Consider the following 18,235-nt stretch of genomic DNA (forward strand, 5'->3'; position numbering starts at 1 on the left):
TAAGAGACAGATGCAGAGCTGCTCTTGGTGGGTCTGTGCCTTGCAGGACCTTCTGGTTGCAGATGGGAGGGGTGGATGTGATGCTCACAGGAGTGGAGGGTAGGGTGGGGTTTTTTTGGTTCCCCTTCTACAGAAAAAAAAAATCTGTGCCGTTCAAATCATTTGCCTTTTCCCTTGTGCTGACAATTTAACAGCCTTTTTAAAAGCTTTGGTTTCTCTCAAGTACGCTCGCCCCATACGTGTTTTAATTTTTGTGCGGAGGCCTGGAGCTTAACAATTATTTTGCTTAAGCTCTCTGAGACTTGCCATAAAACTTTTTTTCCTTTCTTTTTTTATTTTTTTAAAACACACACATGCTAATGATCCCCATCAGATCATATTGTTAAACAGGGAATAAAATGCTTATGCCAAGATGACATTATTTAAAAAAATGTTAAAAGCAGGCCAGCAGAGCTCATTTCAACAGTTTTGCTCTGAAATAATTTGCACAGATTTGTTAGAGTTAATTTGTTGAAAAGTTCAATGTTTGTACAGGCAAGTCCCAATTTCCACACTGAGACTCAGAAGCAGGAGAGGAGCGAGTGTGTGTCCAGTGTTTGCAGGAGCAGGATGGTGGGAACTTCCCTCCCTCCTGCCCTTCCCCCCTGGTGCAGGAATGTAAAAAGCAGTGTCAGAAGGCTGGGAAAGTCGGCTTCGGATTTTTGCGGACTCCTTGCAAATCAGAGGAACTGTCTGGCTCAAATATGCATTTAGGGCCAAGAGAAGAGGATTTCCTGCTATTTAGTTGCTTGAGGAAGGAAAGGATTTACCTCTCCGCTGTAACAGGACTTAATTTTTCTCCTCTTTAATAAGAATATCGTAGCGTAGGGCAGCAGTAGTAAACCTGCAAAAGCAATCACGCCTCTCCCCCCTCTTCCTTTACCCTCCCCACACCATGATGCAACTCCCCCCCACTGCCCAAGCATCCTCCCATCCCAGCTCCCAGCCCCGGCGATGCCTTGGTGTCTCTCTCCATCGTGAAGGAGAGTCGTGGAGGGGGCGGCTGCTGCGACGTCGCTCGCTCGGCCGGCCGCCTCGCTCGGCCCACCATCTGGATCCAGTTAGCTCTCTCGGCAGTAGGGCTGAGTCTCATTTCCTCCAACCAGTAATGTTATATAGGCAGTGATCCTGTTCTGCCCTAACATAATTGAAAATTATGTGTATTGTAGACTCGCAGCGCTGAAATGTAGACTCGTAAAAATCTGTGGCTCAGGTAGCCTGTGGAGATTGAATTTGGCACACAATGAAGCTTTTATGTAAAGTAAGAATTATAAGCCACCACATCAATATTGTGTTACAGGCATGACAATTCTTGGATGAGGAGGCCTTGAGTCAGGCTCGTCACCTTAAACAATGCTAATATTTCTTACTCGATCAATGGGGCTGGCGTTTTGAAGCCAGCAAATTGGACTTACTTTCTTTTGTACATGTCCCGCCGTGGAAGCTGTGGGTTTGTTAGCTTGACGCAGGCGTTGGCTGTGGGCTCTGGCCTCTGTTTATCTGACAGACAGAACATCTCGCCCTTGGCAGGGCCGGGATGCTGCTCTGGATCTTGGCCACTTGGTAGAGCTCATGGAAGTTGCTTTATTGACCCTTGTGTGTTACTGCTCTCTGTGGGGACTGAGTCTTTTATTTTTAATTTTTCCCCCCACTGGTGCAAATGGAAGCTGTCCGTGTGTGTCCTTGAGAGCAAAACTGAGCCCTCTGGGTTTGGACCATTCCTGCTGTGCTCCACGTGCATGTCCAAAAGGAGAAGCAGCTTTGGCTGTGTTTTAACCTTTGCACCATAAGCATTCTTGGATCCTCTTTGGTAAGGGTGGGTAAAGAGAATGACTTTATTGAGAGTCCAAACTAAGGGTTTTAAAAGCTGAAAAGCGAAGTAACAGTAAGCTCTTATGAAACTTTCATCTTGCACTTAGGCTGGTCAGCCTGGTGTGAGAGCACCTCTGCTGAAAGTACGGTCTCTTGTGAGATCGAGGTGGAGCAGGAGCAACTGTACCTTCTTGCTCTGTTTTTTCTAAGGGAATTTATTGCTAGTAAAAACCAGCAGAACTGACAGTCCTGAAGGCTTTGTAATCCCTGCAGTAATTACTGACTGGACAGGGTCTGATGTGAGCTTGCTTATGCTGCTGTGTCAGTGCCTCAGTCTGCCCTTGGGGCAGTCTCAGAGAAGCCCACGTGTTTCTTGGCCTGTGTTCTAGGACAGCTGCTGACCTGAGCTCCTTCATGGGTTGTCATGGTTTAGGAATATTCCAGGGTTGCTCATGACCATGGAGTGGTCATGGAAAATGAGGGCGATTGGTTTATTTTGGTGGGTAGTGGCTTAGTGGCCATTTCCTGCAACGCCACCAGTTGAGCTGGCAGGTTCTTGTAAGTGCTTTAGCTGTTGTAGCAATTATGTCTCACTCTCCCAAATGGTTGTAGAGTTTAAAACAGAGGCGTGTACCACGAGGCACATATCCTCTGAGGATGTTTTCCTTGGAAAAGGGGAAAAATACTTCACTAGCTGGCTGGAAAACCTGAGGAAGCCAGTAGTAGCCATGACCCATCAGGACCCTTTCTGCAAATTCATATGCCCCTTTATATTTGGTGGTGTTACAATCACTGTCTAAGAGAACTGATGGACTTCACAAAAATGTAGCAGTTGAGTTGTTTAATAGTGCCATCTGCAAATCCTAAATGTATCAGATTTCTCCTCAAGTTAAGAAGCTCTCAGTTGACTTAGGTTTTGAGTCCATTTTCTGTACACTTGGGTTGCATATTTAAGCACTTTTTTGAAACCACAAAGGGTTAGAAAGTTACTTTAACATCATCTCAACTTTAAAATTTATGTTGTGGTCACCTGTATTGATGGGCAGGGATTTGATACAAGCAGTCATATATCTGGAGGCTTACAGTTGAGTCGTAAGAGTTAGAAATGTTGCTTATGGTAGACTAGTTCTGGTTTGTTTGAGTTTTATTTCTTGTTTTTGAGAAGTGCTGAAACATTCTGGTCTGCATAACACAAATCCCAAATGTCAAGATGAATAAAAACAAGACTTCTTGGAACTTGAGGAACTCATATGGGGCACAAATCCAGTGTATGGGTTTGTTTATTTGCATTCCAGTAGCTCAGAAATCTCGGGCCCTCCAAGTGATGGGAATTGGTAATGCATCCTCCTTCTGACTCCTGCTTCTGGTCACCTTCGTGCCCAGGGTCTTGCAGCAAACAGCCTTGTATGCTAGCAAATGTTTTGCATACGTGAGCAAATGTGATAGTGATGTGCTGAAAGCATGGAACCAGATCTCCTTCCTTCCTTCATGGAGATTTAGATATGGCTTCCGTTGTTCTCTTGCAGTGGTGGGGGTTGTTTGTGTGTGGTTGTCCTTCAAGATTACTCTTACTTAAAAAAAAACCCAAACCAAACCAAAAACAACAAAAACACACACACACACACACAAAAGAAGGAATGGGTAAACATAACTATTTCTCGAAATATTTTCTAGGAATAGATCTGTTAGGACAACCAGAGCCTAGTGCTAAATAGGATCTTCTGCAGTGGCCTGATCTATGTGTACAGATGCTTTTCTTTAGTTCTGGGAGGGAGCTGATGATATATGGCAGTACACATTTCTTCCATCATGATACAGGTCTTTCAGAGATCACGTATTAGCCAGTATGCCTAATTGGCACAGTGTAGCACCATGCAGAGGGAAAGCTTGGGCTGAAATTATATTTAGATGTACTGCGTAGAAGTCTGTTTGGGCTGACTAATTTCTCTGTGGGGCTTCTCTTGGTCAGAATCGAGTGCTTGTGATGCAGCAATCTGGGTACCAGCTCAAGACTTCACCAGTTGGTGGAAGCCTGGAGCTCCACTGTGTGATCTGACCGGGGGTGCAATGGCTCCTCCGGTGAGTTTAGTGACAGGACATGCATACCCAAGAGCAGAAATTTTAGTTGATATTTGATGCTGTTTAGATTTGTGGGGATGTTCTGCTCTTTCTTGAAGAGAAGTTAAGCTTTTTTGCTTTTGAATCAACACCCGCTTACGCTGCAGACTCACTGCCAGTGTGTATTCAGCCTATCTGCCAGTGACAGTGACAGAAAAGTTGTGGCTATGCCCAGCGCCTGCCCAGCACAGCGTGGCCTGGGTGCACCAGGCAATACTGCCTTGGACATCATCAACGGGAGAGCTTATTTAGTTTGGCCTTGCAATTGAATAAGTTACACTGTGCGAATCCCTTCAGGGTTGTCTGACAGAAGATGAACAAGAAGAAAATAATCCGTGGTGACTTCCAGGAATGATGAAAGTAGAGAAAACAGGTGCTAAGACCCAGCAGTGATGGGTCTTTTTGGGGTAGACCTCTGCCTTTTAGGGCTTCCGTAGCACTGTGAAGCCAGAGGAGTTGACATGGTGCATTTGTTGAAAGAAGGTTGACAGATGACCCATTAAATAATGAGATCATGTTCTTAACCCACGAGACGTGTTTTCCCTCTCCTGAGACTGATAATTCACCTTCCCCTCCCTTGTCCCATCCTGTCTATGGTTTTGATATTTTTGTTTCTGTGTGGGTTTTATTCTTCTTCCAGATTTGCTGCGATTAGTAAAATCAGTGTAATACTGTCTTTGCAATCTGCTTTATTTTCTTATTCCTGAACTGTAATGTGGTGGTATGAAATTGTTAGTGTTCTGCACAGATTTTGTCTCCACAAACATGCAAAGTCGTCTTAATTTTTGTTTCAGTTCCTTGCATAAGTTTTAATTTATATCTTTTTACCCATGTTACCTAAGATTTGTTATTTTTTTTGCCTTTCTTTTCTAAACTCATTTTTCTTTCCCCATTTTTGTTTCCTCCATCCAGTATCTGCAGATGAAATGGCCACTGCTTGATGTTCAGGCAGGGAGCCTTCAGAGTAGACAAGCCCTCAAGGATGCTAGGTCTCCATCTCCAGCACACATTGTTGTAAGTAAACGCAGAAAGATGTTCTTCCTTTGTTTAAAAAAAAAAAAGGCATTTGACATTAATGGCATTGGTTGTCATCCGTTTTCTTTTATACAAACCAAAACACTTAAAAACAAAAACCCTAACGAGCCCATGGTAAAAGGAGGGAATACATTTACTATTGCTGGGCTGTTTATGAGATTATCATTCATGTGCCTCGTAGGAGAGCAGAGAGTTGAAAATGCTCTTTACACACTGCAGAATTATTTAGTGGGAGTGAAGTCCAATCAGGCTGGTTTACACATCTGACAATGTTGAACTGAAGAGAATGAAGAGACACTTTTGGAAAGCATTAAAAAAATAAAAACCAAGCCTGTTCTATGGCCTTTACTAAAAAAATCTTTTATTACAAAATCTTGAATTAAAGTTTTGTGAGAGTTGGTCAGCATTTTACCTGGGTGCAGGCTCAACCGAGCACATGTCCCTTTGTGTTGTGATGACTTTTCATTTAGTGTAAAATGTGTTATTGAATGTTTACTACTTACCTGCAAACTATCAAACCTGCTTTACAATGAGTAGCATTGCTAAAACCAGCTTCATTTATTAACTTCTCAATTTTTCAGTTCTTGGTTAAATTTTCTTGCTTCTATTATAAAAACAATGTTGACTTTGAAATGTTCAGTACAAATTTGCATGACAGGGGCTTGGGGTTTTATTTTACTTTCTAAAATAGCGTCCGTAGAGGTCTAAAATAAAACTGTTTATATGGTGTTATGGAAGAGGGGCGGTATGCATTGGCCCATCCTCACCCATAGCCAGTGTCAGTGCCTTCTGTTGTTAAGGACCATCTTAGTTCAGCCTGTTCATCTGAGAAATTTACTTCTGGGGAAGATGGCACATAGTGGGGTAGCATATTTCTTCTGAAATAGTTTATCATCAAGTTTTACATGATTTTTTTTTTTTTTTTAACATTTTTATAACCACTGGATGATTAGGTGAATCCCAGGAAAGAAACATTGCTTGTTCTTTATCTTTTGCTATACAGTTTAAAACTGACATAGCTGGTAGATCATCCAAGACACACATTTGTTTTGTTAGAAATCTCAAATCATACTAAATATTTTCGAGGAGCTTCTTTTTCCGTTGTCTCTAACTTGAGAAGTGTCAGCCCTTTGCTATGAGTGTCTTTATTTCTTATTTAAAAAGAAAAACAGTTGCCTGTCTTTTAGAGTCCACAGCTTCTAAACCATCCCGGCAGAGAGCGATGGGAACAAGACTGGTATTTGCTTACTTGCTATCTAGCATTGGTTGCTTCACTTTTTAAGAATGATTTTGCTCTTCCTTCCCATCCACTTGGGCTGTCACTCTAGGAAGAGATCAGAGAAAAGATGTTTGGCTGGTTATCTAGGAATCTACAGCCATCAAAACCCGCTGTCATCTTATTTTTAATGAGAAATGAACCAAAGTAATTTTCTCATTTTATTTTATTTTTTTTTTTACTGCTGTGCTGGAGGACCGGCACAGGGCATGGGAGTGTTCACGGGACGCTGGGGCTGGCACGGTGAAGTGGTGTCAGGGTTGTAGGAGGTGATGATGAGGGAGCAGGAAGTTTCTCCTGGCTGGTTGCAGCCTGGGAGGGCAGGCTGAGTTTGGTGGGTAGCTTCGTTGGGGTTCATCTGCACGACCCAGTGCTGAGCATCTGCTGTCGCTGGAGCTTCCCGCTGCGCAGGAGAGCAGGCGCTTGCCTCTTAAACCCAAAGCAGCTCATTGTGCTGGAGAGGGTTGGTTGGGATCCTGGCTCCCCTGGCCCTCTCCAGCCTCTCCACCCAGGTATGGGCAAGGTGGAGACAAGTGGACAACACAAACACACCAAAAAAAAAAAGGGTTCAAAAATTGCAATCATTTCGGAAAATAAAGAGAAACATGTTTCCAGGGAGGCTGAGGTTGATCTGCCTTGTATTTGACCATTTATGGGGTTCTTATGGGTCTCTTTAAAAGCTGTTTCACTCTGCTATTCAATAAAAAGCATATTTACCATAGCAACCACTTAGGCCGTGAGGAACATATACTACCTCCGAGATGGAGGCCACCTTCCAAAAGAGCCACAGCTGGCATTTGTAATGTGATCTTTTGTGCTACTTACAATGTTGGAGGGAGAGGAGGCGGAGGAGGGAGTGAGGGGGGAAGCAGTGGTGGTTTTTGGGAGTGGGGGGAGGTTCTGCAAGGTTTAATGTTTATTTCTAACAGCAAACTGTTTTGCCTTGTTTTGTTAAAATAAATAAATAAGGGGTAGATTTTTCCACCCTTTTTCCTGGCATCCGCCCCAGGCCACATTAATTCTGTGGAGTAAAAATGGTCTTATTTTTTGGTCAATAAAGTTAGAGTGGGTAATGGCATTCAGGGAGATGAAGTGGCTGCAGATGCCAGTTGGCCTGGGATGTGTCAGGCTTCTCTGGTGTCCCCGTTCGTCACTGCTGCTCCTGCCCACAGCACCTGGGACCTGGCTGCTCTTGCATGAGGCCCTACACCCATTTCTGCATACATGAAAACGCAATTAATCTTTTTATGGAACAATGTGGGGTATTTCATGGGCATGCTGATGTTTCTGTGCGAGTGTAATGTGTAACATATAGGGTTGGAAACTGATTCTCCACCCACAATGCTGTGTCTTGTCTACCTGCCAAGTGTACCTGTGCCAGTTTTTCATCTTGAAATCAGTTGCGCTGCCCTAAAGATCTGTAGGAAAATGCTAACACCTGCAAATCGTTTCTTATCTTTCCTCTATCTCTGAAATCAGGATTTGAGGGTAATCTTTATAGCTGGATTACAAAGAGAGGAAAGGACAATGTGGGGGGTTTCTTTCCCTTTTTTCCCTTTTTTTCTTTTCTTTTCTTCTCCCCTTCCTTTTTCCTTTCTTTTTTCTTTTTTTTTTTCTTTTTTTAACATTCTTGCTTCTCAGTGCTTGGCTGTGACTACCACAAGCTCCATGTCAGGGCTGCAGCCTTTACGCCCAGCTCTGATGAAACTCCCCTTGGCTTCAGCACAGGTTTTTAGCTTAATGACTCAAGGCTGCAGAACATGGCTGTCTATAATGTCTTAAGTAAAGTCTGTACTATTTGTCAGCCTTCCTCCTTTCAGATTTGTTTAAGAACATTGAGTTAAGACTACAAAAATTGAAGCAAAAGACCAGCATGAATAATTTGGCTGGATTGCCCCCAGTGCCGAGGGCTGGGTTAATACTGCTTTTCATGGTGCTTGAGAGGGTCTCCAAGGCCCATAATGAGAAACAGAATATTAAGCTGAAATTATGTTCAGCATGTCTTGAGGAAGGTACAGCATGAGGCTCCATTTAAGACCAGTGCATTTATTTGCATTTAGGTGCTTCACCCATCTTGTAAGACTCTTGCATCTTGCTCTGGCACAGTCATGCTGCTTATCTGTGTCCAAAGGTGAAAGAAAACCGGGGGAAAAATTGTTTTAATAGTATGCTATTAAGCTTGCTAGGTCAAAATTTTGAATTCAGCCTGTGGATAGTACTATTAGGAGGCTGGGATTTTTTTAAAGGTTTTTTGTGGTTATTTCCCCTCTTTTTTTCTGGCCTACATTGATGATATTAAGACTTTGTAAAACAGTTTTAGCAGGAAGTTTTTTGGCTGAAAAGCAGACCCCAGATGGGTGCTTTGTATGCTTCTCTAAGCAGGTAGGGTGCTAGTTGTCCTGAAATCCCATGTTACACGTGCACCTGATCTCCTCCATGTATGTGCTGCCAGTGTGGTGAGAAGGATGAGATCTGGGTGCCCAAGGAGTGGGATTCTCACATGAAAATGACTGGTCCTGGGATCCTGCCTCCTGATGTCTCAGATGTACGAAGACTTGCTTTTAGCTTCCTTTTTACCAGACAAAAACATTCAGAACACGAAATGGCTGTGGTTTGGTACAGTATATTTCTTACGAAACAGTTAAAGGTTTAAAAATTCCTGTGTTTTCTTCTTCGGGAGGCCTTTTGAAGTAAATGTAAATGTTACCTTAGGGGAGGACTTCTAGTACTATTTGGCCTGAGTTTTCTAATATGTAATGAACAGAGGCCATAAAGCAGACTGAATCCCCAAGAACAAAGAATCACTGTGCAGTGGTGTATCTAATTTTTTTTCTTCGTCTTTTTTTTAAAGAAGGTAAATATGTTTTCAAAACTTAATGTGACAAGCAAAACTGAAGGCAAAGCATCTGAAGAGTACTCTCTGTTAGCCTCTTCAACGTGCATGGACAGTGAGTGTCTGGGACCGTTGGGCTGTTCGGAGGGATCAGGAGTTCTTTCCCAGATCAGTTAGGAGTTGAATCTGCATAGTCTGCTGTGTCTGGTCCCAGATTTCTTCCAGTCTCATGTGGTTTACACGTAATGCACTTTGAAAGCAAAGACAAATACCTACAACTAATCATGAGGTTTGTCTTAGATTAAAAAAATTACATAGAGTGTGTCCCTTCAGACAGGCCAGAAGTAGGGTTCATCCAGAGGTATACACAGTGCTGTATGTGTAAGGCCATCTGGAACATCTTGCAACTTCCACTCGCAGTGCCCCAGGAGGGCTTTTAAAGCTCTTGCTTTGTCTTTAATATTTTGTTGTAGAGAGACTGTTCTTCCTCTGCAGTAACCTCTTGAGATGTTCTTGGATTTCAAGCCACGTGTGCCCACGGTGGGTCACCCTCTTCCCTGGAGATCTGCAGGGCAATCCTCTGAGTATGCAGGCTCTGTTGAGAATTGCAGGAACGTGGTGGTGGTGTGCGAGGGAGTTGGGCATGATTCATGTCAGTGCCTGGTATTGAGAGAGGCACGTGAGGAGGAGAGGGCTGCATGTCTGAGCAGTACTGGTACCCTAGCAGTCCCTGATGGCAGGTAGGTGCATGGACCCAACACAGAGCCCCGAGACTCACACTACAGAAATATCCATGCAGACTTAATTGGAAAACTCCTTTAGTGACTCTCTCCTTTTTAAATGTGCTATGCTTTATTTGGCTAATTGCTCTGGCAGTTGCAAAGTAAACAAAATGTTTCATTAATACATGCCTAAAAGTGTGCAAACATCTTGTCCGGAATTTTCAGAGGCGCATGGAATTAAGCCACAAAACAAATTAAACTTGCTGAGAATTTTGTGGCTAAATCTTTCACCACTAATTTCTTTTGATTTTTCATTGGGAAGGGTTGTGTTTAAAAAACCCCTGTGTTCAAACCTGAATTTTTAGGGCTAAGTATAGAATTCACCTACTAGCAGCCCAATAAAATTATTTTGGATAGATTCCTATAAAATGCACACATTATATTCAGTACCCACTAAATATGAATGGGAAACCTAGTGCTTGGTTTGTGTAGAGCACAGAAGAATTGTGGACTCCTAAAAAGTAATTAACTTGGCAATTTGATACGTTTGCAAAATAGTTCAAACTTCAGGGGACTGCTTCATGCCATTGTGTTTACTCTGTGGCACGGCGTCTGTCTTCTGCAGACCTTATTTAGGTACTGGAGGTAACCCCTCTATTTTAATGCTGAGATTGGGGAAATATGCAGGCTTGTACTTCTTACTGTGAAGTGAGCAGGAATTTAATGCTTCTGCAAACATCAGTCAGCACTAAAGCACCTTCAGAAGACACCTTGGGGCTGGATTGGCAGCTGGGTTGAATTGTCACGCTTGGTTGTAGTCAGGAGATCTGTGGGTAGCTCCAAGAACTCTGAAGTATTTGGATGTTCAGATATTTCAGCTGTGAATAAATGCTGTAAAATGTACAGTACTGCCAACCTCAATTGTTCTAGGATCATGAGTCAGGCCTCAAAAGATCATGAGGATTGGTGGGGGGTTTTTTTGGTGGTGTTTTTGTTTGTTTTCTGTTTCTTAAATAATACGTTTTATATTCTCTTTATTTGTTTTCTGGTTCCTGAGCCTGCAGGGTATACTCCACTCATTCTCAAACTTTGCTCTACAGCAGTTCAGGAGCTTGCTGTGTGCTGTAAGCAGAGGCTGAGATTCTTCCCTAAACGCTTGACTTCAAGGCTACCACACTTGAAGAAAAATAGCAAGTATTGCTAGACTGGCTATGAAATTGTAGGTGTTGGCAACCCTAAGTGTTGCTTCAGGAGAAGGCAGCTGAATAAGGGGTGTTATGATATGCTTGGCACAATCTGTTGAGCATCCATTTCTTGTGAATCACCCAGCTGGACTTTGGGAGAACCTGGGCCTTGGTGCTGGCACGGGCTCTGGCTCATGGGTGCTGGGGTGGCTTACCTTGAGGTGGCTGCAGTGCTGCCTGCTCCCCAGGCAGGGCCAGGCTTCTCTGACATTACTGGAGACAGCTCAGCAGGTCCTCCTGAAGCAGCAGGTTTATAGCCCAGGATGTTGTGGTGAACCAGCATCAGTTTTGATTTCCTGGAGGAGCTGTGCCGCAACTCTTGAGCTGGAGCCCTGAGAATTCGGCATCTTGGTTTGTGGCACACCAAAACATATCTGGTATGTTGCTCTGACATATCTGAGTATTGAAACTTTCTGGGTGAGGGAGAAGCAAGACAAAAGCTTGCTCATCAGAGATACTTAAAAAAGTTGTAACTGTGTTGCCTTTGGTGTTGTTGGAAGTGCGTCTACTGCAGACTTCCCTCTTGTATCTTTTGTTTATAAAATACCCACAATGTCCTGAATGCGATGTAAATATGAGTCCCTGAATACTGGCCTTTTCTGACTAGCCAGTTTGGGATACAGTAAAACTGCAGGGAGAACATTTCAAGGTAGAAACCTACACTGGGAAGATGGTTTAGGAGAGAGTATTTTAGGAAAGAGGAGCCTGAGCTGTGTTTTGGATTCAGTCACCTGGCAGTATATGTTATGCTGGAGCATGTATTTTAAATTAACTTTTAGAGACTTACGTGGGCCTAAAATAAAGTATTGGCGAGCTGTCAGCTCTCCTGTAGAAGAGTGGTTGTGCCGAGAGGAATGGAGAGAGTGCAGACGGTCCGTCCCCGAAGCCTGGGGCGTGCACAAGGACTGCAGCAGCAGCAGCAGCAGCCGCTGTGTGCGGCGGCTTGGCCTTGGCAGCAGGCGAAGAGCCGCGGCAGCGCCGGGTGATGCTGGAGAGCCAGATGGGTGAGCCTGTCAGATCAAAGACGATGTGTACCGAGGGTGGCAGACTTGGCAGGGCCACTCGCCACAGGTCCTTCTCCCCGTGCACCCTGTCTGCAGCTGAAGTTTGTGGCTGGATTCAATCTGGAGCTTAGAGAAGTAGGTATTGAATAATGCAGCCTGGTTTGAAGCCAGAGCCCGTGCTGACGGAAGCAGGAGCAGCCATCGTGCATAGAACAGAAGATTTAATGGTTATGATATGGCCCTGGCACTGTTTTTTCCCAAATTTTTAGAACCGCAGCCTTCCCTTTCCAGTAGAACTTTGGATTTGTTGACGCAGATCGGAAAAGCCCAAATATGCAGTCGAAGTAGCTGTCTCAGAATAACTATTCCTCATTATCTCTCCATGCGGCCACTCTTATTCAGCACTTAGAGGTCCTTTGTGTGGTTTAGCTTAATCCGCTTTGGAAACGGATTAAGCTAAATCTCACAAAGAAGCTCTTAGTGCTGAATAACAGTGTCCACACGGAGAGATAATTCGAAATAGTTGTTCTGCATTTTTCAATTCACACTTGAGCCCTTGCACAAAAACTTCCCCATGCAGACAAGCCCACTTGAATAGGAACCTCCTATTTTCTGTCTAAACAAGGTCTGTGTACTGTGTCCAGGTGCTGTAGTAAGGAAAACAGCATGTATTTATCATTTAAAAGAAAGGAAGGAAGCTGGCATTGCTGGGCTCAGGACCATTTGTTTGCCAAATTGCTGAAGCCCAGGATTATAGTTCTTCTGACCAGTCCATGTGGTTTGGGATTAGATTATTTATGGAATACTTTACTTTTTAGACTGTGTAGACAGCTGTAGTCTCTCTTATTGAAGAAAATGAAGCTGCCTAGTAAGCCACCGCATAAAGAGAAGGAAGGATGCCTTCTCCTCTGTCCTATGAAGACCTATTTGGCAAGGGACAAGAGCCATTTTGGAAAGCCTTTGGAGAGTTAAAGGAGTGGTGCCTTCATAAAATAATCTCACAACCCTAATCTCTCTCCAAGCAATGTTCTGTGCCTAGTTTCACAAAGTGAAGCTAGAAATTTTTGTCAAACACACTCTGGTTTTAAATATGCAGTGGACTGGTAGCAGGGGTCTGGTTCCAAGGGACCTTGCCTTACTTTTACCTGACAGATACCAGTGAGGAAGATAATTCAGCATTTCCTGAGATAGGGAAGCATTGCTCACTCCTCTGTTTTACCATGTGACCAGAAAGATAAGTAACTTTCCCAAGTTGATTTTGAGACATCGATGATTTCCACATCTGCATTTGAGGCATGCAAAAAAACCTGCAGTCCCACAGGAAAACCAAAAAAAGAGAAGAAACTGAAGTAGTTTTAAAAATCAAAACCTAAAATCCCAACATATACCAGACCTTAGATGAAAGTTACTTCTGGTGCTATTTAGGTGCTCTCAGGACTCTGTACATCCATGAGTCCTTGTGTCAGATGTACCTTATGTCTCATCTCTCGGAATCAGGACGTTTGGGGGAGTTGAACCAGTCCTTCCTCTACCCCAGCAAGCAGCAGATCTGCAGGCAGGCTTGCCTGTATAGGAATTACGTGTATATATATAATGAAGCATAGGCTGGTAGGACGTCCTGGGCATGCATGGTTTGAACCCCTATGTGTGTGTATACAAAAGGAATGGTGCTTTTGGACTATTCTCCTTGATACAATTAAGTAACCAAATCCTTAGGTTTGGGGTTTTTTGGGGTGTTTGTGGGTATTTTTGATGTTGTTGTTTTCCAGCCCTACCCTCTATCTTTTTCTTGGTTCAAATTAAAGACCTGCTGGTGTCCCTGGACCTTGCAGTGCTAGCCTGCAGAAAGGGGTGGGTCTGTGCTAGTTTCCTAGGAGAGGGGAGCAGTTCTCTAACATGCATTTTTCCTGTTGGCAGGTCTCAAAGACTTCTCAACTATTACTGTGGAAACTAGCTTCCACTTCCCCTTCCTTTTTACTTTTTAGGCCTTGATTCAAGAAACCTTTAAACATGAGCTGATGTCTATCCATGTTCAGGACAACACTTAAATGTATGCTCAAAGTATTGTCTTGTGTAGTGATGCTTTTCTGAGTTGGGGCACTGGAAATGAGCATTTATATAAAACAAAGCCCCTTTCTGACAGATGGTCATGGCTTCTGCCTGTCTCCCAGCTAGCAAGTACTGAGAAGGGAAAGGGAGGGAGAGAAGGAATAGCATGTCCTGAGCTCTTCTCCCCTGGAGCTTGTTCTTGTGCTTGTGTATTTCTTCCCAGGGCTGGAGGAGGAGGAGACACCCTGAAGGAGGGTTTTGGCCTTTGTTGCTCATCTGCACACTGGGAAATGCACAAAATCTCCATGGCCTCCTCCCCTCACTGGAAGGATAGTGTCTGAGAGAGGAAAGACAAAAACAACAACATTTTGCACTGTTGTATGCCCACAGAGCTCTGCAATGTCAATATAGTGTGTTATGGGGATGTGACTGCCCTGTAATAGGGATATGGTTTTTCAGAGGAAGGCAGAGTGAAGGGACCTGAAAGCCTCCAGACTTTCTTAGCATGCATTTATGGCCATGAATGCTTCTCCTGCCGGGCAGCTGCATGGAAGCAGTATCATTAGAAAACCCCAAATGGCTGCAGCACGCAGTTTTCCCTGGCGGCAGAACTTCTGTTGCTGCATGTTGGGCATGTCTACGTGGTTAACTAATATGAAGCAAGCAAAGGTTTGAGTTGCTGAAGCCCTAGCTACTCCATGTTGATGCCCCATCTTGATGCTTTTCAGGCATGCTGAGCTCTTTGGAGGGAAGTTATTTACTGGACATGAATTAACCTGCTCCTCATTAAAGGGCTCTGATGGCCAGGACAGGTTACCTTGGGATAAGCTCTGGTGTGAATCTGAGGCATGCTGGTTGCTCCAGAATTGCCGCCTGAGGGGTAAACGTGAGTTAGCAGATGCCGTTTGGACTGAAGGTGAAATTTCCTTGCATCTATGTCCAGAGCTGAGCATGTGGCCGGGCAGTTAGAGAGATGCTGTAAGACCTCGGTGAAGCTCGCCCTGCAGTAACTTGTTCTGCTCGTCATGCCCGGGGCATGTCCAGGGAGCGTCTGCTCACACCACAGATGGACTGTTAAGCTCTGTTCCTGCGTAGGCAATCGTTTGGTCACCTCAGATCACTGCGCTGAAGAATCCGTGGGATGAGTAAATGGTGAGAAAATGTGAGGGAGCAACCCCTGCACTCATGAGAGAGGAGAATGGCCGAAGAGCTGGCGCCCTGTTTGCTTTCTGGACAACTCAGCTGCTTCTTGCCCAGGTGCTGAGCTGGGCTCATGACTCTTGCATTAAAGCATCATTCTGGTTGTTGGGAGTGGGTGCCTTAGTCTGGAGTTGGAAAATTAGGGACACCCTTCTTTCCCAAGCACCATCCAAGCCTGATGGTGACATCTCCCAGTGGACACTGTGTTTCACAGCTGTGATTGTGCAATAAGGTCAAAGCACTTGGTGCAAGTTAAAGATAATTTCATTATCACTTTATTGTTACCTACGTTTAAGAGGATCTGGCAGGCAAGCTACTCTTAGAAAAGCAGGTTGTTGTCCCTGCCCCAAAGAGCTCAGATCCAGGAGAGACAGGGCTGTGCAATGCAAGGCACAGCAGTGGTTTGGTTGCTGGACACGTGTGGTGTGATGGGCATCATGTGCTCCCGTCCCTTTCCCAGAAAGGTAACGTGTTCTGCATATCATCATGGCAAAGCTGGGAGCAATGTACAGCTCCCCTGGCTCCGAGTTCACAGTCCGAGCTGGTAGCCTAGCCTGTCTTTGACATGCATATTTTATGCTGTAGTTGTCTTTGCATATTTTGCTGGAGGGGACTAAAGGAAAAAAAAAAAAGTTGCTCACCTGTCCTTCAGCACAGGTGAGCTTTGCACTTTTTTCCCTTGGACATCTGTGAGACGTTTAAAAGAGCAACATGGGTTCCTGACATCAAAGAGTTAATAGCAGTGAGTGTGGTACAATAGCTCATTAGGACTTAAACGTGGGCTGCAAACTCAGAAATCTTGATAATTTTGGTCTATAAGGACACTGAACTTTCAACCCTAGTTCAGCAGTAATAAATGCCTGTTAAGTAAGGCTTCCTTTTATGAAGAGACGGTGGATGGATGCATTTCAATGGGCTTTAAAAATATTGCTACTCATTTCAGCATCTGTTGGACGAATGCATCTGGGCATGGGAAGGCATTTCAAGATCTGCACAAAAAGCACTTTGAAGTATAACCTTTGTGAGCGTCTTAGCTAAACCTGACTGCAGTTGGAAGCAGCACTTTATTTATTTATTTGTGAGTCTTTTTCTTTTAAAGTTGCTTTTTTAAAAAAAAAAAAAAAAAGCCAACACAAAAATAAACCCGTGAGCAATTAAATGAAAATGCAGTTTTGAAACTTTGACCCAAAGTGAAAGGTGGCAATGCATGTTTGGCTTTCGCATGGATGTTTTCATAACCAAGTATATCGTTGCTGATTTTTGAAAGACGAAGCTGTGCTTGGGGATGGAGTTCAGGCAGTTGCTCAGGCTGACAGCCCTGCCACCCTGGAGAAGAGGGACTCAGGTGTGTAGCTGTCCTCCAGCCAATGCTGGCTCTGCCTGTAGGAATCACAGTGAGGAACTAAAAACTTTTGAACAGCCCTTTTGTCTACCTATAAAAGGGTCCTGCAGATGTTATGGGGACTAAGAGTCGAAACAATTCATGAGTGACTGCAAGTCACCACTTCATAAGTTGCAATCTTCCCTTGAGTTTTCCCCTTCAACCTGCCTTGAGTTTTGCAGGTCTTGATCCAGGCAGGCTTCTGCCGAGGTCCTACGTGAGACTCGAAGTAGCGTGTGTGTGTGTGTGTGTGTGTGTGTGTGTGTGTTTGTGTGTGTGTTTTACCTCGCCTCTCAGAGAGCACGAGAGAGACCTCCGTGAAGAGAGTGACAGGGTTTGATATAAACCAGCAGGACTGCATTGCTGCCATTATTCGACAGTAAACCCTTTCACAATGCCATATGCTGTGCATTCCAGCGCAGCGGCGGAGGGTGTGATATAGTTAAAGCACACTCGGCAAACAGGAAACGCTGGTGACCGCTGTGTGTGCTTTTCATGGAGATAAAGTATTGAGAGCGTAACGAAAAAAAAAAAAACAACAAGTTGTGCTGGGAATGGGGGGGAGAGGATGGCAGAGGTGAAGGAGAGGGATATATTTTGGGCCTGACGCTCCGGTCATTATGAAAACGCAGGCAGGAAATGCAGCCGTGGAGCAGCCGAGAAAACGGCGCTTCGCTCCAAGATGTTTGTTTTACTCCATTACATGTATTTTCTAGTTTGCTGCTGGGTATCAGGAGTGGGTGTGGTTTGGTTGTTTTGGGTTTTTTTTTAATTTTCTTTTTGAAGTTCCTGCCACTGTGGCTTAGTATCCAACTCCCTTCCCCTCTACCCCACTCCAGTTAATAATCAAAGGCTACTTTAAGGGACTAGAGTACAGTAATGCATGTTTCATACCCCAGGATAATGCGAACATTGGTGTTAAACCTAAGCACAGTTATTTTCCTGGCAGTGGCTCTGTAAAAGGCACTGCAAAGCCTCCTCGGAGTTAGGAAGTCGCTATTGCAGGGCAGCGAGGAAGGCAGGGGGATGGGACCAACAGGTCCTCAGATGGGGAGAGCTCTGAATCATAAACACGCCATAGCTTTAATAAAATAAATGAAGTGGAGTCTTTTCAGCCAAGGGCGGGCTGTATTGGGGCAAGCCGGGCTTTTAACGTTGGGAGTGAAAATTGACAGGCTGAGAACTGGGACATAAACAAAAATGTCAGTCCCTGGGAGTCTTGTTCACTGGACAATGTCTCAATTGTTTCCGTGATTTTTCGCAGGCAGCAGGGGATAGTGGGAGATTTAACTCTTTACCAGCCATGCAGGCACTGGAGGTGCTTGCAGAATGAAGAAGTGGCGGAAAAGACCATTTTTTGTTTGGAAACGATTAAGCATGTCAGTGGGTGATAAGGAAAGGTCACGCTGTTCTCCGCATACTTGTCTGCTGTTCAAGTTGGGCTTTACGCTTCTTTAATTTTGTTTAGGTTTTGCTGCTTGCCTGGAAAACTGTTTTTTTTCTTCTTCCTCCCCCCCCCCCC

General features: G+C 44.3%; 1 protein-coding gene across 13 annotated transcripts in view; it reads left to right on the forward strand.

The window, feature by feature from the left end:
• The window catches only part of TCF7L2 (transcription factor 7 like 2), a 140,552-nt gene that overhangs the window by 23,170 nt on the left and 99,147 nt on the right, over positions 1 to 18,235 (forward strand). For all 13 annotated transcript variants that reach the window (XR_003398718.1, XR_003398719.1, XM_026851451.1 and 10 more), the window contains exon 2: positions 4,882 to 4,983. Coding sequence is in view for 11 of the 13 variants with exons in the window: in XM_026851451.1 (XP_026707252.1) it covers positions 4,891 to 4,983 (93 nt within the window). In the remaining 2 variants the exon portion in view is untranslated. The remainder of the gene's footprint in view (positions 1 to 4,881; positions 4,984 to 18,235) is intronic.

This window comes from Athene cunicularia (assembly GCF_003259725.1).
Source record: "Athene cunicularia isolate RWA chromosome 6 unlocalized genomic scaffold, athCun1 chr6_part1, whole genome shotgun sequence".
NCBI lineage: Eukaryota > Metazoa > Chordata > Aves > Strigiformes > Strigidae > Athene > Athene cunicularia.